This window comes from Gavia stellata, chromosome 12 (genome assembly GCF_030936135.1).
Source record: "Gavia stellata isolate bGavSte3 chromosome 12, bGavSte3.hap2, whole genome shotgun sequence".
Classification (NCBI taxonomy): Eukaryota; Metazoa; Chordata; class Aves; order Gaviiformes; family Gaviidae; genus Gavia; species Gavia stellata.
Genome location: NC_082605.1, coordinates 4,525,801 through 4,549,743, shown reverse-complemented (window position 1 = coordinate 4,549,743; position 23,943 = coordinate 4,525,801). Strand labels below are relative to the sequence as shown.

The 23,943-nt window shown below is 35.3% G+C and overlaps 1 protein-coding gene across 12 annotated transcripts in view; it reads left to right on the top strand.

Annotated features, from left to right (window-relative positions):
- Window positions 1-23,943, top strand: part of ATP2B2 (ATPase plasma membrane Ca2+ transporting 2) — a 184,480-nt gene that overhangs the window by 157,567 nt on the left and 2,970 nt on the right. For 9 of the 12 annotated variants that reach the window (XM_059823438.1, XM_059823435.1, XM_009816839.2 and 6 more), the window contains 3 exons: window positions 1,463-1,674; window positions 4,749-4,856; window positions 8,701-8,883. In XM_059823438.1, the coding sequence (XP_059679421.1) occupies window positions 1,463-1,674; window positions 4,749-4,856; window positions 8,701-8,883 (503 nt within the window). Of the gene's footprint in view, window positions 1-1,462; window positions 1,675-4,748; window positions 4,857-8,700; window positions 8,884-15,271; window positions 15,359-23,943 lie in introns of all 12 variants that reach the window. The other 3 variants (XM_059823432.1, XM_059823433.1, XM_059823436.1) reach the window with 2 other exon arrangements.

The following is a 23,943-nucleotide window of genomic DNA, read 5'->3' as shown; positions in this document are numbered from 1 at the left end:
ACTGGTTATGAAAATGAGTAGTATTGTGATAATCTTCTTTACTCTTATTTCATTCATTACTTACACTTTCATGTGAAAGCCCCGTCCTTACTTTAAGACAATGTCTCTTTCAATAACTGTATGTTATCTGTAACTTTGCGTATAAGAAAGTGGATGAAAAATTGGACATGAGCTGGCAATGTGCACTTGCAGCCCAGAAAACCAATCGTATCCTGGACTGCATAAAAAGAAGTGTGGCCAGTAGGTCAAAGGAGGTGATTCTTCCCCTCTACTCCACTCCTGTGAGACCCAATCTGGAGTACTGCATCCAGTTCTGGTGTCCCCAGTACGAGAAAGACATGGACCTGTTAGAGCAGGTCCAGAGGAGGAGCCACAAAACTGATCAGAGAGCTGGAACAACTCTCCTGTGAAGAAAGGCTCAGAGAGCTGGGGTTGTTCAGCCTGGAGAAGAGAAGTCTCTGGGGAGACATTATTGCAGCCTTTCAATATATAAAGAGGGCTTATAAGAAAGACAGAGAGAGACTTTTTACCAAGGCCTGTAGTGACAGGACAAGGGGCAGCGGTTTTAGACCAAAAGAGGGTAGGTTTGATTGGACGTAAGAAAGAAAGGAAGGTGAGACACAGGAACAGGTTGCCCAGAGAAACTGTGGATGCTCCATCACTGGAAGTGTTCAAGGTCAGGTTGGATGGGGCTTTGAGCAACACGATTACTGAAAGATGTCCTTACCTGTGACAGGGGGATTGGACTAGATGATCTTTAAAGGTCCCTTCCAACCCAAACCATTCTGTGACTCTATAAGAAAAGAGGCCCCTCAGGTCCAGGTTTCTTTTCAAAACTTATCTCATTTTTACAGTTACTCATCATGGGTTGTATCTTGATTTTTTTATTGGTCAGATCTAAAAGTGATAGTCAAATTATCAAAATAAAAAGCAATGCCTGATGGTGTGCTTTCAAAGCAGACTAGCAGAATGATCAAAACCAAATCTATTTAAAACCAGGAATGTCTATGCTTTTTATCATTAATATCCTTGAATGTTTGTCAAGAGTTATGCCATACTGGATTAGTAAAGGGGTGAAAAACTGCTGAAGAGTGGTTGCTTCTAATTATTGTAGAAAATCATAAACATACTGTCAGTGGTCTCAAGTGCTCTGTACATCAGAAAGAATTGACTTCTTAGAATAATTACTACTTGGTTAGAGGAAAAGTACTACTGAAAACTATTTGTGTAGGTATACTGAGTTATTAGATAAAAGTCATCATTTGAGAAGTTTCTTGCTTAGGACGTTTAGATGTCTTTTGCTCACTGGTGTTATAAATTCTGCCTATATTACAGTAAGTGCAGAAAGAAAGCTGGTAAAGTAGAGCACAGGAGGCAACTAGCTAAAGCAAACAAGGGAAATATAAATTTAAGTTTGATTAATTTATTCTAGTGGAAACCTTTATTTTTGTCTTATACCTAGGTGAGAAAATGTTTAAGATTGACAGTGGGAGGAATGCACCACTTCACTCTCCTCCTTCAGAGCATTACACCATTATCTTCAACACCTTTGTCATGATGCAGCTTTTCAATGAAATCAACGCACGGAAAATCCATGGCGAAAGAAATGTCTTTGATGGCATCTTCAGAAATCCTATTTTTTGCACTATTGTACTGGGTACATTTGCTATTCAGGTAATGATTTGGGCAAGAATTAGTAACTATTCATCAGAAATTTACCTTAGTGTGTTTTTTTTTTTTTTTAAATCTAAATGCTGTAGGAGACACATGTGATAGTAAACCACCTGGTTTCACATATTTTCTCAATCAATACAGGTGTCAATAACAGAAAATGTTATGTAGCCATACCGATACAGCATAAATTTTGATCATTATAACTAGGTCAAATCTTAAATTAATCTGAAGATGTACAATAATAACAGCTGTCATGATTTGTTGATATTATAACTGGGGTTTTGTAGAAGAAATTAGTAAATAGTATACCAAACAATTGAAACAAAGCATTTTACAATTATTTACTACTCCATGAATAGACAAATTGGCCTTCAAATAGCTAATGCTGATCTGCTCTTCTGAGGTTAAATGCCACTGCCAAATGCTACTCGATGTTCTCGGTAATACTACTTCTTGGTAGTAATTCTTCATGTCCATCTTTGTGAGTTTGCTGTCCCAGTCATATGTGAACATGATTACAGAAATACACACTTTTCCCAAATAGTTGTAATTTTTCTTCTGCAAGAACTCTAACTCCTCCTTCTGCTCCTGTATCCATCCATTTGTTGGCATCTATCCTGTACTTGATACCATTTGACATTACCTTTTAGAAGTCTACTGCAGTCCTCACAATTCCTTAGAGTTGAGCTATTTCTATCTTGACATTATTGCTCAATTCTGCAGTGGCATCCTGGAAGCTATCAGTATTGGGACGTTTCTCATGGAAAGAGTAAGGGGGAGGATAGAGCTATCTGAGTCTGGGCTATAGTGGTTTGAAACAGCAAAGGGGAACCACTGAGTAAACGAAGTATGGGAGAAAGGACATCAGTGATTGGTAGCAGAACTTGATAGTGATGGTCTTTAACAGCTAGTTCAAAACACAATCATCTCTAATTTTTATTTTTTTTTTAATCATAGATGATGTTTGAAGATGTTTTCTTAGTTCTAGGTATTACTGTATTCAGTTGCCTGGCTGAAGGAAAAGTGTCATCTAGCTGCTAGCTACATTTCTGAATTGGCTGCTGATTTTACTCACTCTTCCCTGCTTTTCTAGTAGCTGAAACACTTAAGCGCACAGTTCAAAACACTAGGTTTGCACTCTGACAGTAAATCAAAAAGGACATTGTAGCATAAGAGTACTTAGGTTGTAACTCTTACTTGCTTTTAAGTCTCTTTTTAAAATCAGGTAATTTTTCTTGGGACAACAGGAGGTTAATCTTCCTATTAATTTTCCACTTTGTTTATTACGTTGTGGAAATAGAGCTTTGCATAATGTTGCTTGCTGAAGCCATGTCAGAAAAGTATTTATTTTGGCTGTGTGTTTTAATAGTTGGATGTGTGAGCCAAGCATTTTATTCTAAAGAGAAAACAATTGTCTCCAGGAGCTTGGATTATGTAGATGGATATGGGAGATTACAGGCGTGTTTATTTCATATTTAAAACTTTCTTAGTTCCATATGTATTTACTACACTTTCTGTGAAGTACAGACTAATTGGCTTTGATATTTCATCTTTGAGTGCAATAGTTCCATTAACTATTAGTTAGTTTAGTTTAGTTCTCCTCCTAAACCCCTGTAAAAAGAAAAAAGCCAGCAGCAGTGGCCAAATTTTTAAAGTAAAAAATATGGAGACTATTACAATGCATCCTCGATAAGAATCAGAAAGTGCTTCTGTGAGAGCTACAACAACTTCAGAAATAAAAGGGTAGTTACCACTCCTGTCCTCAGACAAGTAATAGCTTTCTTTTATTTTTTTAATTCCTAATTCCTTTCTCTGCTTTCAGAATAAATAAATAATCTCACAGTGAAGGAAGATGGATTAAAATATGCCATACCTACCATACAGCATTTAGAAATTTCTCTGTGTGGAGTGATTTTTTTCTTAGAATTTTAGCATCATATTCACAATCTTTGTTTTGTCTCCTCCTTTTACCTTACTCTTTCCAATCATTTTCCCACTTGCTATCCACTGCCTTCTATTCTCTGTCCCCTTCCTTCTTCCTGTGTATTTGCACTTCGCGTGGAATGAGTTTGTGTTCATGGTTTGTGTTTATTCACTCACAACAGGAAAGCAACCGCTTTATGTATTAGTGTTATTTTGTATCTTAGACTGGACAAATTACTTTGAACTTCTGTTTTGCAGCCTTTGACAGTTTAAATCTCTGGCTTGTGATTTCAGGTCCCTGATTTTGCAGCAGCACTACTAACAAAAAATATCAATAATATATGATTTTCAGTTAGCAAAACCTTCTCAATCTAACCAGGCTTAGAAACGTGTTCAGATTCTGTGTTGGTTATCCTGCTGCAAGGTGTGTGGTTTTCCCACTCTCTTTCTCCAATAGGACTAGATTTTGGTATGCTATCAGTCTATCCATGATAACATGTCTATAAGTGTACAATAAAATGTTAATTAGAGAGTAAATTCTCTCACACAATGGATATTCCAAAATAAACGACACCAGGGTCAACATAGCCCCAGCTAAGAATATTCAGAAGCTGGGAGAATACATGGGGACAGTCCTGTTTTCTTTCTTCCTGGGCATTCATATGCGACTGTTGTTAGATATGAGTCTAAGGAAGCCTTAGTCTGAATTGGTGTGGCTTTTTCCAACCTCTAATTCGGGGCAGATAAGTTTGTGTGGTTTAATTTTTTTTTTTTAGTGACCGAGATGCTACAGCTTTTGCTGGATGGGTTCCAAAAATATACTTCTGGTAGCTTGACTTAGTGCCACCTAAGAGTGTCAAATGACGTATTTGGAATATAAGATAGTATTTTGATTTTAGGTGCTCTTTAGATTCAGGCCACTAAGCAATAGATTGTTAATAATACATTTGACTATTCTGCTGGTAAAATATGTTGGAATCAAACCAGCAGAGCTGTAATATGTAGCAAGACAAAGTAAAATCTCAAGTAAAGTATGCCTGAAAGTTGTTGGGATTTTTTTGTGGGTTTTGGGTTTTTTTGGGGGGGAATGTTTTGTTTTGTTTTTTCCCCACAAAATATTTACCCCCTTTCTTCTCTGCTTTTCTTTGTAGATAGTAATTGTCCAGTTTGGAGGAAAACCATTCAGCTGTTCTCCCCTGCAGCTTGACCAGTGGATGTGGTGTGTATTTATTGGATTAGGAGAACTTGTGTGGGGTCAGGTAAGCATTAGGAATATGCAGATTTCTTTCTTTTGTTTTTATAAACCAATCAAAGATTTGATACTGTTCATCATCCTACTATACTGTTGTTTCCTTGATCTCTCACAATGTCGTATTTAGCACGCATTGAAATACAGGGTGCTCTCTCAGTGCTTCAAGAATAGAAATAGTAGTAAGGATAATTTATCCCACTGTTCCTTTTGATTTTTGTTAATTTTCATATCTTTTCTTTCCCTAAGCAGGGGCCTGCTATCACCAAGGTTTTCTTCAGTTAGGCTTTTTTGTGAAAGACATTTGATTCATAACCTAGTCCTCTAGTCACAAAAAACGTATAGTAAGGGCAAATGCACTGTAACCTTCCCTGCAATAGAGTACCCAATGTTGCATGTGTACATTCAGCCATGGCAAATTTTTGAAAGTGAAATGAATTTCCAGTTCTATGTCAACCCACTCATTCCCTTGCTGAAACTGCCATTCTATCAATCCATGGTAGCCTTGCTACTGGCATAGGACTACATCCAGTGCATTTAATATACACCTGCAGTGATCATCCATCTACTTCTGTGTGCGAAGGATGGAAGAGGGGATGAAAGAAAAAGGATTTTTTCCTATAATAATTGCAGAAAAGTGCAGTGTAATTCATATGTCATTTTAAAATTCTGCTACAACCTGTGTCATCATTAGCTAATATAAAATTATATATAGATGTAAAAACAAATGTCAGTGAGAGAATTAAGTAAGTTATGTGATTATCTGTCTGGAAGTAATAATACAGATACAATCAGTATTGTTAAAAGACTACATTATTCTTTTATGTACAAACACATATTGCAAAGTTAAAAGTATTAACTTTTTAAATCTTTGAATGCATTATTAATGTATTTAAGTTGATGCCAACTGACACAGTAAAAAAAGCGTGTGAAAAATGTGAAGTTACATTTTGCCTCACAGATGTAAAGATACGTATAGATCAACTAGTTTGCCACTATGAAGAAACGGGCAAGAAATTGCCAACTGCAATTGCATACTGAAATGGTTCTGATGGAATTGTAATGAATAGATGCTGGCTTTCAAAACTGATTATTTGTTCTCTTATGGAAAAAATTAACTTTTTGGATAGTTGGGCCTCAGATTGTTTTGAAGAAGTAAGCTCAGAGTCATGACAGCTTTTAATGCATATGTTGCTGAAAACCACCACTATTAGATTGTTCTACTGTAATTATTACCTGAAGATGGGATTTGATTTATGACCTTTCAGGAGGAACACCTAAAATCAGCTTGATAATTCTTGGAAAGAAAAGATTTGTTTTCAACGGATTGGAAAATAGCAACTTTGTGAGGGGGGAGGAAAAGTAGGGAAAGGGAGAAAAATCCTAGCTGCTTTATTAGATCATTCAGCTGTGAAGAATTTCCCACAGCCTTTGATCAATGTACTGTCTGGCTTCTAAATTTTGTTATACGTGGTTATTACATAACCATTGAAAAATAAGTATAATATCAGCATCTGTTTTCAATTTAAAGATGGGCATAGTTGCCCAAGCCTTATTGCGAGAGCCTAGCCATTAAATTAAAACTGGTATTGGAATACCTCAACAATTTTGTCGCTGAAAAGACTACAACTTTACATAAAGCAAATACAGAGGAAAAAAAGTCTTTCTCTTCTGGTCAGTATTTAGTGACCAGAAAAGACAGAAAAAACACAAGCTAAAAAATTGCATTATTTACATATTTACATGATTTACAGTCTGTGACAACTCCCCTCTTCATGGAGCTCTACAGTAAGACAGACTTCTCTTCCTTTAGGAGAGGGGCTTCTCTTTCTTATCAGCCTTTTCTCTCCTGCTATAAGTAATTCTAGTTCAGCACAAACCAAATTTGCTATCCCTTTATCAGTCTCTTGAACCTGCTGTTCTTGTGAACCACTAAAACCAATCAAGATTTTCAAATTTAGAAGTTAAAATTGGCACTTTTAAAAGAAGTGATTTAAGATGTAATTTCTAGGAAGCCAATCTGAGGTGCTTTGAGGGACAGTTTTCTAAAAGGTGGCCCTCATCACTTCTGAAAACCAAGTCTTTCTAAAATAATTCATGTGACATTCCCAGAATTATTGTTCACTTTTTAACCAATAATTTTCCTGGGAATAATACTTAGTTCCTTAATCTACATCCAGTCTATTGAGTCTGCCATTACCTGAACTGGACAGGTGTCTGCAGATATGGAAAACAAATGAACAAACAAAAAGACATGTAAACACCCTAAGAAAAGAATTAGAGAAGAATCTATCAGCCTGGCTGAGAAAGGTTGAGAAGGAGAGGTATGTTTCACCGCACAGAATCACTACCAAATATAGTTGTTTCTATGTGTACTGTCTTGCAAGTGCTTCATCACCATCAGTTCCAACAGATACCAAACAGTCTCAAGTAGCTTCTTTCTGTAGAGTGCTGGCATTATAGTGTTTTGAAAGCTGGGAAGCTGAAGGAGTTTCAGTAAGTATTTAAATGACTAGCACTTACCTTTTCTTTTCTTCTGCTGTTCTGTCTTTGCTCGTGTCACACCAATTCATTAATCTTCCAAGTTTGTCTTGTTTTTCAAACCCCAAAATGCATTTTAAAAAGGTTCTGTAGTAGTGTAGAAACCGTGGGTTTTTTGACATTTCTTTATCTGTCTTTAAAAATAATACAATAAAGTGGAGTTGTGGATCATGAAGTTCAAGGAGACCCTCAGCAAACTCAACAGTTTATTTTCCTCCTGAAGATATTTGGTGCCTTTTCATGTGTCTTCACCATATCCATTCCAGTTTTCCAAAACTGTAAGATACATCCTCACCAATTTTCCTGCAACTGTCTGGATTCTACCTCCATCTTTCACACATTAGGGCTTCAGAGATGTGATTGCTCACTGCTGAAGCAAAGACAAAAAAGAAAATTGAAGCATTCTTTTGCTAAATGGGTCTAATAGTTAACTTTGTAGGAGATTTTTTTTTTTAAAGTGTTCAATACGTTCCAGGTAATGTCTTGTTTAAATAGCCATCTGCTCGTATTTTTATTCAAGCTGACAAAGAAATCAGAACAAAGAGAAAATGACTGCCCAAGAGGGTAAAACTGAAATGTATTTAAAATAATTGTGTTATAACATTGTCTAACTACATTATTTACAAATTTTTAAGATTATTAGCCATCTCCTGTATTGATTACTTCCAAGGACCACTCTGGCGGACAAAAAGAATAAGAAGAGGGGCCGAGTTAATCAGAATTTATTAGTAATAAGGACACAGAGTAAGAGATAGCCCTATAAGAAGTCCAACAGAGAGACAGTCAAAACCACACCTTTCAGAAACCTCACTTTTGATAAATGCTGAGAAAAGCATTTCAACTTGCTGAAACAAAGGGAAGCTGAATACATGAACCAATGTAATGTGCAACTAATTTTCAGCTCACATGAACATAGATTATTATCAGTCATTAGAAATACCCAAACTTTAATTGCAGAAGTATCAATCTTGCTAAGTTTTCTTTAAATAATTACGTTCAAATACTTACATCTTCTTTTAGGTTTTTGAGAAAGGATAACATTTTTCCCAGCCTTACACTTGCTCCGTAGCTGTGTATTGCCAATGTGGTTTAACGATACAAGTAATGCTAATTGTTTACACAGTAAACTAAGTATTTTTGGACTAAAATGGAGTTGTATTAAGTGTAAAGTACTATTATGAATATGCTTATGTTAACTTTCCTGGAAGATTGTAGATCTCATTAAAATATCAGTGTCCTTTTGTAATTAGCAGATTATTATACTATTGTTATTGAATGAGGCTTATGTTTTCAGTACTTTTTTATAATTTTAGGTCATTGCAACCATCCCAACAAGTAGGCTAAAGTTTTTAAAGGAGGCAGGGAGGCTTACTGAGAAGGAGGAGGTCCCTGAAGAAGAACTCAATGAAGATGTTGAAGAAATTGATCATGCAGAAAGAGAACTTCGACGTGGACAAATTCTCTGGTTCAGAGGGCTCAACAGAATCCAAACCCAGGTATGCTAAAAGTAAATACCCACATGGTCTGGAAAAAAAATGCTTAATCTTTGATCAAGGCAAGATAAGGAAAGCCACAGAGTGTTTGTGTGTGTCAACACTGGTACTTGTTAATTGCTTTACTGTTTTCAGAGGAGGAACACATGAAAAAGTAAAATAGGTGACCTGAACAAAGGTGTGTGTGTATAGCAGAAAAGATAAAGTGAAAAGATTGTAAAATGATAATATGCAAAAATGGGAATACTTTTTCTAAGACTACTGTGAATGGACACTCTTCTACTTCAGTGATGACAGCTCATAAAACAGTGCTACTTGGAAAATGCTAGCTGTGACAGTGGCTAGCAAAATGTTTTGAAGGCTTTCTAAAACTTACTGGTTTATTTTGTCAAAAATATATTGTTGCTGCCACTTTTGCAATAACAGAGAAGTCTAAATTGTTGAGTCTAAAGTATAAAGTACCATTTGATTAAAAAAAAGAGATCTTTTCTGTTCTGACACTACCATATATATGTCATGATTAAAAGGAATTGATTTTCTTTCCTATTAGGTAATGAAAAATGTGGTTCTGGATTTATTTTTAGTAGTGAGGGCCTAAGCATCCATTAAATATTGAAATGTATCTGTTGGCTACTATGGATGACTTCTTAGAAATATCTATCTTTTTATTTAAAAAAAACCCCAACTTCTGCTAAATACAAAAATCCATGGCATTTTTTTAAATATACTAAATATTTGCACGGAATCATGGTGCTAAATATAGTACTGATTACGATATTTAGTAAAATTTGTCCTGTAGTGCTAAAAAAATTATTTGAACTATTTCACCTTTTTCATTGCAGTGAAGTAGAATGTTTTATAGCACTCTAGTGCTCTCTACTTGATCTTTCTAAGATCAAGTATTTGTGCCAGCTTGCAGAAGAGAGCAGCTCTGAAAGACAGATACGTACTCGCTGTATAAGATGTAAATATTTTACATGATGCTTACAAGAAAAAGAGGTGAATAAATAAGAAAAGTATTTTTTTCTTTAAAGAATCTTTTAAAGAACATTTTTATCTCAGAAGATTTTGATTTTTCTCTTCATTCAAGATAAACATAAATTTCTCCCTTTTCCCATCTACATATTGATACATATTTTTTTTGTGGAGAAAGAGATGCAGCCATGCATTTTAGAAAAATGAGGGAAGGCAGTTAACTGAAACTAGGACAGTTAGGTCTCTTTAGTGCATCCACAGAGCAAAAAATAAAGAGGGTAGAAATGACTTGAGAAGGATTAGGGGTTTGGGTAAATTCCCAAGGTTCCGTGGTAAGTAATTAAATACGGATCTTCAGCTTTGAGGTTGTGTGTCTTGACTTTGAGTCAGGAGCACTCATCATTAGAGAAAATTCAAATTGTCACACTATAAAGGTGACAAACAGGTGCCCAGGTAATGGTGATCTTTATGAAAAGATGACCTCTAAATGTGCATTCTTTTCTTCCTGATGGCTATAGGAGGAGTGTTATCTGTTGGCATTTCTGTCAGGATGTCTTTCTGGTTGTGGTGAGTGTAAACAACTACAAGCACAAAAAGCAAATTACATCCTTTCAGTTCTTTTTCTAGTCTGAGAGGTAGCTTTTAGTTCTGCATATCTTTGTCCACTTAATTAACAGATAAATTATTATTCTTTTATACTATTTAAAACAAAATGAACATGAATTATATTTCTTTGCTAACATCCATCTTCTTAGTTTCCTTTCTGCTCTTAGTTGTAGAAATATCTTCAGTAGGATGTACTGTTTCTCTCCTGCCAAGAGGCCTATGTGATTTTTTTCTCATTTTGTTTATTCAGTGACTTTGATTTTTACATCCATTTCACATCTGTGGAATGATAATGAAAATAGGAAATGGGCCAACAGATTCAAAAGTAGTTCCAACGTATCCACTGGAGAGTGATGAACCTTATATGCAGGTCAAATTAGATCCGTTGTTGGATGGACCTTGAGTTGAGCGCATTTTGGTGCGCTATGTGTTGTGGCCCATCCAAATGAATTCATACACTTGTACTACATTTCTCAGGAAGCCAGCTAAAGAAGAGTTGATGGAAGAAGATGAGGATGTCTGTAGCATCCTTGGGGAGCTGGAGGATTTGCAGGAATCCTCTGATGTCTAATGCACTTCTGGAGATGCGGAAGAAGAAGGTAGAGCATCCCATCACTTTATACATATAAGAGGATGACAATAAGATTAGGAATAAACTCTAGACTCTCTCATGACTAGATTGATCATTCAAATCCTAACAAGACCAGTTTCCACCATCATAGACTTGTGCTGTATATTAGATTATCTTTATTTTTGCTTATTTTCTGTTCAGTCATTATTGGACAGATAGCCATAGCACTGAACAAAAGCCTTCACTCCTAAAACAGTTACAAAGAATCTACGATAGGGTGGGGTTTTTTTTCAGATAACTGACAGATCTCCCTTGGAATGTTCCGATAAAAACTCATCCAAACTGACAAAAGCTTTGCAGTATTAAAGACTTTTTTTTCTTTTTTACACCCTCTCTCAAAGCAGAGAGTTCAAACGTAGACACCAGAGAAAGGATTTCCACTGTTAATTCTTCATACTGAAATGTCAGATATATTTCTATGAAGACATGCATGCATTTACTTTAAAGAAAGGTGTATGAAAAATTCAGGTAACTAAGTCAAAGAGACTGGCTATCTACTTCTGATTTTCTTTTGTGTTCATTTAGATATTTTGTTGTCTTATAAATATACTATAGGGCTTCTCTGGATGGATGCATGTTCTTCTTCTCTGAATGGACTAGTGTTTCCTTGCTGGGTAGCTCTCTCAGAAGACCACTGACATATGAAGTTTCACAAGTGACTCCATCCTAGTTATGCAAATTTCAGAAAGACAGAAAGGTGCTTTCAAATTGCATAAAAGACAGGACTTTTCAACCTCTGCTAGTTTTCAGCAATTTTTTCCAAGTCTTTGTTGCAGCTCTCACAAATTCTTCATTCTGAAGGAAGAGACAAGACTGATCGTACCATCTTGGCCAATCTAATAGCCTTTGGAAAGTTCAGCAAGTTCACCTCCAGGCTGAGTAACAGCTGGAAGTCATTGCGTCTTTTTTAATTGTATACTGAAAAGTTTCTCTAGTTACCTCACATTTGAGTATGGAAAAGTTGTGAAGGGTGGAGATTTGAAAACTTTTCAAACTACATGTCAGATTTTTACAACACTGGGCCTGATTCTTTCCTCCTCTGCTTCATTCATTCTGTAATTCAGGATGAATGCTGTATCTGCTTAAGGTGGGAAATAACTGTTTAGAAATGTTTTGAGAATAAAAGTAAAAACTGAAAAATATACAGGTTCCATGTTAACTGCTACTGAAAAAAGATTATTCCTCTGTAGATACTAAAAATTACACAGAGGTGCTGCACTGCATTTTCTTTCCCTTCCTTTCTGCGTTAAAACTTTTCTCTTGAACCAATGCAAACCTTATAGCAATGAAAGTCACTCCTGGCAAGTGGTTTTGAAGTTAGATATAAAGCTAGCACCTCATTTTATGGCTTTCCACATAACTTTTAATATAGAAAATATTGCAGTAGACCAGTGTAAATGGAATGGAAACTGTTTTATTTCATGGAGAAAAGTTTTTGTCTTTTTTTTTTTTTTTTTAAATAATATCCTGGTTGGCGATTAGGTGAATGAGACCTGGGTCCTGTTAACATTAATGACAACAGAAACACTTGCTGAAAATCTGTTCTGTGTTAAACATCAGAAAAATGTTTGTTCTGCCAGGACTATTCTGCTAGTATAAGATCCTTTATTTTTTAACTGCTAATCACTGATACTTTTATTACCTGTGTGTTCCTCGAAATATAGATCTTCTAGAGTATAGAACATACAGAAAATTGAGAGAGAGGAGAAAAATTCCAACCTTACAAATAAGCTTCAAATGTAGGACAGTATAGGCCTTCAGGTAGAGGAGAAAAATTAATCAAAACATGATTGCATCCTGTATTTTGTTGGAAATTCGTCAAACTTTTCATGACGTATGACTTACCATTTACTTTCTCCTTTTTAGCAACTTGAATTGTTCTGAATAAGTGCATTCTTTTGTAATTCAATCTTAATTTAAAATGCATTATTTATTTATTTATTTATTTCTACAAACTCTTTCTTCTTTGTTGTTTTTGGAAGATAAACTTTTGGGCCAAGTTATTCTCTTCTTTCTTGGCTTCAGGCAGAACACAGCCCTGTATGTTCAGCTTTTAAGATTCTGAGAAGTTTGTCATCCTCCCTCTGTGAATTATATCCATGAAGATCTGTAGTTACTTTCTTCAGGAGAACAAGTAAATTACACACCTGTAATTCTTGTTCTCTGGAGAAACTATTAAATACAGATCTTCCCTTATCTTTTCACTCTTATACTAAGGTCTTTCCTTTCCGTTTATTAGGAAGACATTTGTACATCTAGAAATGCCCTTTGGCTTAGGATTTATCATCTGTGTCTTCCACAGTGATAAACACTTCATGCTTTCAGTAAGAGTCTTTAAAATCTTTTTTGAATGGTCTCTTTTGAAGAGTGCTCTGTCACCGGTGTTAGATCATGAAAACCCAAGATCTGTATTTAATTCTACTTTTGTACAGTGAACATTTCAGGTGAGTATTCAATATGCCTTCCTATATAACCAATGGTTTGAGCCACATGTTTTTTTCTAGATGCCAATGTGAACCTTAGCTAATGATTCACTTGGACCCCTATTCCATATGCTAACTCACCTAATTTTGTATTTTTTTTTACTGTGATATTTGTATTGGACATGTAATTCAAAATAAATCTTCTGCAGAAAACACTGAGAGCAAAGCTGTAAAACGTGATGACTGCTTGTGCACATTTAAATGGATATTGTAAACAGGACTCTCAAACAGTGGGTCAGTGAACAAATCAGCTGTTTCATGATTCTATAGTAAAAGCTCAGTGTGACAATTTCACAGCAGTAACCTTTGATCCCTTTTACAGCTGGCTGTGATATGATTATTCCCATAAAAACATGCAGGAAAATAAACAAGGATGTCTAAAGATAAGATTATGAGAGGGGATACATCCATACTATTAAAGATGAAGCCATATGAATTTGTTTATTCCTAAGACTGACCACAGCAGAAAATGTTAGCCAATTTATTATAGTGCATTCAACTTGGAAAACTTAGGAGGGCTTGCACCAGGATTTTTGCTGTTTTTGTTGATAAATATACCACTTTACCTTCTCCCAACTACCTTCTAGGCTGTATATCTTCAGAAAGATTTCTGAAGGTTGCAAGAGACAAATCTGGTAACAGTGGGTTACTTGAAATAAGTAGTTGCTTGAATTCTTCTAATTGATACTACTACTGCTGAATTTGTCATGTTGTGGTTGTACTAATGTAACAAAGAGGACATTTTGGTGTGTGGGGATTTGTAGCATATATTTACTCCTTGATATTATCTCCTGCCAACCCCTGGCTTTACATTTGTACACAGAGCCTGCTTTTTCTTGGGTTATACTGGTAACAAAGAATGCCTTGAAATACTCAGCTCTTTTTTTAACTTATCTTCTGTGGTGATGAACAAAGCAGTCAGGAAGGTATTCAGGATGGATCTATCAAACAGCGCATACAATAGACATATGAAAATAACAGGTAGAAAATTGTCATGTTATTTGCTGCAATAGTCAATCCAGTTCCACATAATTTTCTGTGTGATTTTAAGTGCTCTGTATAAAGATAAAATATTAATCTTCTAAAATCTGTAGTTATGAAAGACCAATATTCATTATCACTATGCTTAATTTATACAAACTTTCATTATAGAAGGCGGCAGTTAAAATATTGGAACACTTTCTGTTTTATCAAGCTAGTATACTGACAACCCTGTTTTTGTAGACAACATGGAGTTGTATTTTCAATATTTTAAAGGTTTTTTTGGTTTGGTTGGGTGTTGTCCCTGTCCCCCTCGAATTCCAATTAAGTGACTGAATTTTCCTCCCTCTGGAAGAACACCTTGAGAGCAATAACAAAGTAATTTTATTCTCAGTAGGAAAAAAATGGAGATTAGTTATATCAAGTATTCCAGTTTTATTTACATATAAATAAAATGGTTTAAATTTTAAAGACTGGTATTTCCAATCTTCTAGTTGTTTAAACTGTCTCCTATGGAGCTGTTTCGTTTTATCCAGGCAGAAAATTTGGATCGTTTCATATCTAAAAACATTAAAAGGAACACTTAAAAGTATTTATTTCAATTGAAGTAAAACTGTGTGCACGGTTGATTTATTGTTTTTCATTATTATTCCTGTCAGTTATGCAACTGTATCCATACTTTAAGCAACTTGTCTCATTCTTTCCTCCATTACAGATCGAAGTAGTCAATACTTTCAAGAGTGGCACTTCCTTTCAGGGGGCTCTAAGGAGACAGTCCTCCGTCACAAGCCAGACCCAGGATGTAACCAATATTTCTAGCCCTAGTCACGTATCGTTATCCAATGCTCTTTCCTCTCCTACCAGCACATCTGCTGCTGCGGCTGGGCGTGAGTGTGTATTCTTAATGCATCAGACCTACAGAGATGCCAACTTACGTAGCAGTCATTTGAGACTAAGCTACTTTGCCCTTTCCCATTTTGTCCTGTTACATTTATTAGTTTACACATACCCAGAAACACATAACATGATTATTTTGTGTACAGTAGATACTCTCCATGATTTGTTGCAACTGTTGTTTATTTACTGTTAGGACAGGAATTCCTAGTCACTTTTTATCCAGTGTGTGGAGATTCTGATTTTATTTGAGGCTTCTGTGTCATGTTTTCTCAATCTCATTGGATATATTTTCTGCTGCTTATGAAACATGTACTTTAAATGATTCTACAATATCTTGTATTAAGCAATACAGCTTGTCAGATAAAAGATCATTCCATCTGGAAGACTGTGTGTAATATAGGTTACTCATGTCCAAGAAAGATATACTCTAATTAGCACAGGTACAGGAAGGAACAATAGAGAATCTAGTTTATGATGCAAGGCTAAAGGATTAAGCTTTACATGAATGGTGAAAGAATAGATTTGTTATCTCTAAATTCACTGGGAGGTAAGCATTAAGGAAGGAGAGAGCTAGACAAGTTAAAGGACAGGGTTGAAACAACAAAATAAATGTGGTAACAAATTTCTTTGTTAGAAGAAGCAGGTTTCTAAACACTGAAATCCTGACAGCTTTCTTTTAGATGCAAACAAAGCATCTAGTGAAGAGGTAGCGAAGTGAGTAAAAACTTTGAAGCAGCTAATAAGAAAAGGCTGCTTCACTAACAATAAAATTCCAGCTGCTCAGGAAGACTGTTACAGATCTAACTTTGGTTTTATATTTTTATTTTTATTTATTCAGGACTGTAAGCAGCTATTTTGTTTCACAGCATAGCCAGCATTAAGAGAATATTTAAATTTCTAGAACTCAGTTTACAAGCTTGTCCCTGACTTTACAAAATAACACAGTATATTCCTTATGCAAGTTTTAGTGAGAAGTTGGCCAAACAGACCAGAAGCCAGTCTTGTCTGTTTGGCCAGCAGAGAGAGGGAAGGCAGACAGAGACAAGGCAGACAAGAGAAGGAAATAAAATTCCAGAACTCCTGCAGAAAAAAAGGAAGCCTGACTTTTCCATTCAGTTTGAGTGCAAACCCCCTCAGTATTTGAACATCAAGCATTTAGACAAGCATTAGAAGTTTTGTTGGAATTAAAAGTCAGAGGAGAAACTTTGCTTTTGCTAGGAACGCAAAGAGCCATTAAGGTTCCAACTTTGGCAGTTGCTCCTTGGAGCAAAATTTGTATCTTTTCCTGTCTTTTCTTGGGAAGTTTGGCCTGCTAACTTTTACTCCAACTGTACCAACCATTTCAGGGCAGCAGCATGATCAAGAGAAGCAAAGTCACTGAGGTGCATGCCATTGCTGTGCCACAGGCATTGTAACCTGCTTCTGACAACTCAGAGCCCAAGTTTCCTCATTTCCACACTGAGCAGGACACAAAACACCACATGCAAACCAGCCTTTCATCCAAGGAACGATTTCCCATAATAGCTTTTCTACATTTGAGCAGAAAACAGAGCGCAACTCATTCTGCTGTGGTAAATGTTTCAATAACATCCTGTAGCCAGCAGTCTGAAAGGATAGATCTAATAACATTAAAATAGACAATTTATCTTCCCTCTCTTCTCTCTGTTCCAGCAAAGCAACTAAGAATTGAATAGTCTTGCATCTTGACAAAGGCCTTTCTAGGTTATGAGCTGAAGTTAATTAATAGGAGAAAGCATAATCTGCTGCAGTCTTTGATGTCTCTTTTTATTTGGAAGAATAAAACAGGTCTACAGAGCTCATCAGTTATAGACACATTTATTCAGTAAAATAAAAAACATATGACTGATTTGTTTAGCTACCCAGAGATATGTATCTCTATTGCAGAGGACAATTAGAGATTGGGTCTTCTAAAGTGGTTGTTCTGGACTGTTAGTATTTTATTAACACAATATGATGTCTGTATAGTATCAAACCAGTGTGTCCTTCAAATTATAACCCTTAGGGAAAGTTCTGATTTACTAATACAATGACACAAACCTAATGAATAACAGTGAAAAAGCAAAGAAAAAAAAATTGGTTTGTATTTTTAAATTGGGTATGTACAGTTGGTTGTTCATCTTCCAGAACCTGGAAAACCTTTCCTAATCCAGATTTCATAGAAATGGGGTATCTTTTTGTGAATTGGCATATTCGGAGAAAATTTCAGTTGCAAAAATGCACACCTAGGTCTACTTTTCAGGTCCTTGCTTAAAATGTGTGTGGTGGGACAGAACTGACTTCTTTCCTCTTAGCTGCTCAGAATTAATGAAACCGTAAATCACTACCTTCTTCCTATGGGGTGGAGGGAATAATGGGATAATTGTACCTCTGATTTTGAAGCCTTTCCCTCTCTTCAGGAATCTTAAAAGTATTGCATGTGTAGATACACTATGGGGAGTATCAAGGGAAAACCTTAAGGGTATAGCAAAGACAAAAGAGTCTAATACTTGAAAGGCCCCAGTATGAGATACTGTCAGGAAGGTTTATTTTCAGGGAAATGGTGCTCAGCATGTTGCAACAATTGGGATATTTTAGGTGTCATTTTGGGTGCCCAAAATGCAGAGGTTCTGATATGAGTACTTAATAAAAAATACAAGAATCACATGATGCTCTATCAATAAGAATAAGTCTAATTTAACAGCGCATTTATGCAGTTCTTTACTAATTGTATAGCTTTTTAATATATAGTTCATTGTGACACCTCACCAATCTGTGAGATTTCTGCTGCAGATTTATAATAACAGTTTGGAATTTTAAAAATTGGGGTTTTTTCTAGTATTTTTGGGCAGATTAATGTTTGATTCAAAGGTTAGTGCATGCTTAAAAAGAAATCTGCCTGTCAAGTGCAGCCACATCTACAGTAGTTTGTGAAACAGATTAGCAAGTTATTACCTGAAATTTTCAGTTATTCATAAATGTGGCACATTCAAATTTTTCATAGGGTTGTGGGATACCTTAATTAAAAGCAATTTATATAAAGGAATATTTACTACAGTAGTAAAGTTTCCCTAGTTATGCTGATACTTTTTAGCTGTCATGTTTTTGCCAATAACAAATTACAAATTTCTGGATGTCAGCATTAATTGATAACAATGAGGTCCATATTATGAGTCTCTTACCGCTTTTGAAAAATGTTTCAGCTTTAAATAAACATAGTGAAAATTTCTGCAAATTGGAACCTGGCATTTTATATACTCTCAAAAAAGTAGATTTATTTAAATGCAAACTGAATGTGCACACATATTTAATATGCACACATTTAAGTTACAGAAAATGAAAACATGGGAAAAATAAGGCTCTGTATGCAATAAGGTCTCGGCAAAGTTCTCAGGTTTTGTCATGTCATGTGTATGAACGCACAGACACACATGTACACACACAAAATCTTCTGTCATTGGAAAGCAGTTACACTACAGAGTTAAAAGTGGGTTTAGATATCAGGCTGTTCCATACCAGCTTTGGTGGATATGTATTTTACATGCATTTCTTTCTACATTTTACTTTGGGAAAACAAAATCAGATCCAGTGGAGCAGCAATGGATCTTTTTTACTTTTGAAGCTCAGAATTAGTAACAAAAAATGTTAGCTTGTGCTTAAACTTTTGCTACTACATTGCTTAATTCGGTAGAGGATGAGTAGATCTAACTGTACACAAAGTAAACAAGTTATTCTTTACCCTAACCTGGTTCTCAGATGTTATTTATATTATCAGTGGGTAACCCCTTCAAAAGAACATGGTTTCAAATTTTCCAAGAAAGATGCACATTTAATATTCCTTTGTATTTGCTCTTCTTCCTTCCTCTCATTCTTGTATGGAGTTAATACTGTTCCTAAGTGGAAGCAGCCAGAAATTGCAGGTCCCTTACAAAAAAACCTCCTTTCTTTCATAAAAGGTTGTAATTAAAAAGTATTGTTAATTGTAGGAAACATTGGGGGAACAATAACCAAACAAAAACAAACCCCACCAAAAGGCAACCTCCCAGATCATGAATCTTCTGTAGCTTCTGTATTTGTAAATTCTTTTTTCTTTATTCTGTTGAGGTCTGTAATTTTTATCTGAGATTTTTGGAAATAAATATTTCATGGAGTCACTTAGAACTTTTTATTTTATTAACTGTAGCAACAGTGGCCTCAAAGAAGCCACTTGTAAGGATGGCACAGGAAAAAATACACAGTGATCACTCCAAATTTTATAGCAGCCAATTAAAATCTTACAATCACAAAATATTCTCAGAAGTAGTTGTCCATCATACAGATATCTGAAGGTTTTTTTGAGGGTTTTTTGTTGGTTTGTTGGTTTTTAGAAAGTGTTTTCAAGCAAAAGAAGAGCATAGCACCCTTAAGGCTGTATTTTTGCTCTTGTTCACTTTTTGGCAGGGGCCACAATCTTCAAAAGTGGGGCTAGTTTGCATGGAAAACCAACTTTTTTCCTTCTCCCTTTAATTAAAAAATAGTTGAAATTTATCAGACTTGCCAGGAAACTGTCATTTATAGGTAGAAGCTTTACACATGCAACATTTGCCTCAGAGTGGCACAACGGCATAAGCATCTGCAAATTGTGTCAAACTAATTTAAGACACTCAGCAAGCTTAATTCTAGTGTGTATTACAGTCCATTTACTAATATATAATTTTAAAGAGAAAGTTTAGTTTAGCTATTTGTAATATGGTGTGTATGAAAATCAGATTCTTATGTATCAAGAAAAAATATTTACTGTTCCAGCAGTTTTTGCTTTTCTATATTTTTTACATATTTAGTTCCCTATAAATGTAATCATCATTCATCTGGACAGCTGAATGTTTAGTTTTACAACTAGAACTTCAGATAAAATATTAAGTTTGGATCAAATTTTCTCATGAAGAAAAATGGAAACAAATTTATTGGAAAAAAAAAATCTTCTGTTTTAACAAATGTTAAGGCAAAGATTACTGTCCAATATTGATCTGTATTCAGATCACAGATCAAGTCAAGCGGGCATACCAGCCTTAGTGAAAATGTCAGTTGCTTTCTGTGGCAACATGGTGTAACTATCGCATGAGGAAATGGAACAAGCAGAACTTAAACAAAGTCCACATCTAAAAATATGTTTATAAAAGTTGCACCATTTGGGAACATCATTAGACTAAAGGCAGAGATACCATACTAAAGCTTAGAAGTTCCTGCTGGTTATAACCAAGATTTCATAATCCTGCTGGGATAGGCAAGATCAAAATCAACTTCTGTATATCTTCCCTGTAGGGAAACTAACTATGTTTAAAGTCTAAATATAACCCCAAGTCCTCAACTGGAGATAGGGCATGGCAAGAAGGTTTAAACTCCTAACGCAGAAGTATGTTCTTTCAAAGGGTTGTATAATATATTTAAACTTTGCCAGATCTGATACAAAAATGTCAGACTCCATAATTTTGCAACAATCCTATAATAAGGGAGATAGTGCTATGGAAAGTGGAAGACCTGCATGTGGTTCTGATCTCGTGGTCTAAAATTCAGTGGAATAATAGTCATGTGACCCTTTTGTGAAATGAGAATTAGGCCTGAGGATTTCACAGAATATGTAGGTATTCTATTTTCCTCTTGCTGCATGTGGTTTGACTTTTCAGCAGCACTTAGTGGATTTACTGCATATTTATGTAGAGTGTAGCTCAGATAATGTTTTGCATCTGTTTCACTCATTAAAGCAGAAACCTAGAAATTATAATTTTTCTAAAATTTGGAGTTTGTTTATTTTATCTTTGAATTTTCTCAACTTCTGCATCATACAGTCCAGAACATACTAGACACAACATTTACAGGGGACTCCAATACATGCAATATCTCCTCCTGTGAATACCTAATCTGATTTTACTCACCTAAAGCTGGGAGGACTCAAAAATAAACAACAAATATACTGAAGATATGCCTTCCATTTCAAAGCTTTACATATGCAATAGTACTTGACCAAACTTACTTACCTTTGTATAGCTATAGTCTTGATATAGAATAGTATCAGTTACACATAAGAGTTGGCATCTCTTTGCAAAATTGACCTCTTGTTTACAATTTTATACTAATCACCTTACTGATCTTTCAGTATTGAATTTATTTGCTTTCGCAGTGCCCTACTCTCTACTGTCTGAATATTAAATGTGTTTGTTTTCCCAGAGGGCTAGAGAACATTGGACAAAAGGGTTCAGCAGGAGAGAGTGAAATAAAAAGAGGTTGTGAGTCTTTAACCTTGAGCCTGAAATGAATGTGAACCAAACTCAAGATACTTGGCTTATATGAAGCCAGGTAAACATTCGAGTATAAGCCCACACACTACCAACCATAATACATCTGTTGATGCTTAACAGGCCTTGTGTATTTTGCCTAGATTGTTGTATTTAGGAGTGAGATTCTGAACTTCATCTTTTTCTTCTGATGGGAAAAATTTGTAGTATCTAAAACTATTTCTTTTATTTTTCTTGCCTGATGCAGTATAATAAATCTAACTTTCAAGGTGGGATCAAACTGAAGAGTTTTTTCTATTACAGCTACAGAGAAGAAAGAAGTGGAAACTTAGAGCAATGTTAAAAATGTCCTGAAGTGTTGTCCCCACAGTCTTTTGTTTAAAAGCAGTTCATTTTTTTCTGTTGTCTCCATTACTGTGAGAAAAGGGAGCTGTATCACACTGTTTGTCTTCCCTTGACATTGTCAGTATCATAAAGAAATACCATTACATGAACTTTACATAGTTCATAATAAACCAACACTTTCTAGGTTCTATCCATTATGGGTATGTCCCTGCTTTTACATGCTGTACAACCATAACAACATTTTATCTTCAAAAAAGTAATGTGGGCTTTGTTTCAGCAGAGCCCCTAAACATTTTTACACCAGATATTACTTCAAATCTTGAACTTAAGCATGTATTAAAAGAATTTGTTGCTGTTGGGCCATGTAACTCTGGGTAAATAGTATTTTTTCAGTTCTTAGCTTAAATATTGTAGTATTATTATATAGAAATTAAACGCCACCTTTGTATCCAACAAACCCTCTACCTTCATTTCCACTAACATAATGAAGATACATTGGGAGACAGACTATGAACAACATTTTGAATTATATTGTAATGCAGAAATTCTGTCACTGAATGAGATGTGACACAAAATCAACGTTTTCTTCTAGATGCCAAGCTAAATATGCAAAATTTAAAGTTGGGGAGGGAGTTTGTCCTTAAGTGAAAAATTAATGCAAAACATATACACATCTCTGAAATTGTAGAGAAATTTTAAGAAAAGGAAGGTAGTTTTCTACAGCTCCTTAGTGAAGAAAACTTATTGAAAGCTAACTTTATGTATTCTCAGCTTTAGGGATTTGCCCAAGTTTGGCCCTTACATTACCATTGCATTCAGAAAATTATCTACTTTAGGTATCAGCAGATGTGAACTAGTTCTAAGCTATTTCCAGTAAAAATCACTATGAACAAATAGAAGCTATTCTGGTAACATCTAAATGTTTCTCCAAGACTCAAACAGTCCATGCCAAAACTTTGCCACAGATCTTCACACAAAGTGATACGATTGCTGGCTGATTGTACATTCTGCAATTACATCTTCAGATTGTTGTGTAAACACATTTAAGCAAAAGATGTTAGAGCAGTGGTTTCTTTCAGTGGATCATTAGTTCAAGCAGTCACTGCAGAGTACCAAATTTGGGTCATGGCAGGCAGGTTTTCGTAACTGCCTTTCAAATACAACCTAAATCTACAGTGTTCCCTCAGCTGTGTAAGATGTTAGTCAGCTAGCTAGACTGATAAAAAGCTTGATATTAAATGCAAATTAGATGCCAAATTTTGGTATTAAATGCAATATAGATGCTTTCCCTGCTATGGAACTTGGAGCCTCATAGATTGAAATCAGTTCCTCCCTTGCTAACCTGTAGAGGCTTAATTACAGTTTGTGCAACTTGAAGAAAAGCTTTACTTCCGTTGGATTCTGCTGGATCTCTTCAAGCACAATATCAAATTGCAAATCGTTTTATTTAAGTAAAAATTTACTTTACCTTTATTAAAAGGAATCCAGCTGGCAAATAGAACCTAAGTCTATGCAATAAGAAGTGGCTGTATTCAAAAGAATGAAATTATTTTGTTAGCTGGTAACATATAGCAAGCAGCTGCAACTGAATGAGATGACTGTTATTTTTATTTAGATAGCAGAAATAATAGGTAGCTTTGCAGAAAATGTCACCATATCAGCCCATACTATAAAGTAAGCATGTTACAGAAAGTTTCCTGATTTAAAATAGGACAATATAGTAACATGTTTTTAAGATTGCCTTAACAAAACATACTCTTTTTTTCATTGTTTAGACTAATTACTTTGCACTTCAAAATACAAGACAGAAAAGCATAGATAATGAGGGAATTAGTATATCACCTCTTCTCCATGAGTTCAAATCCTGTCTTTAGTA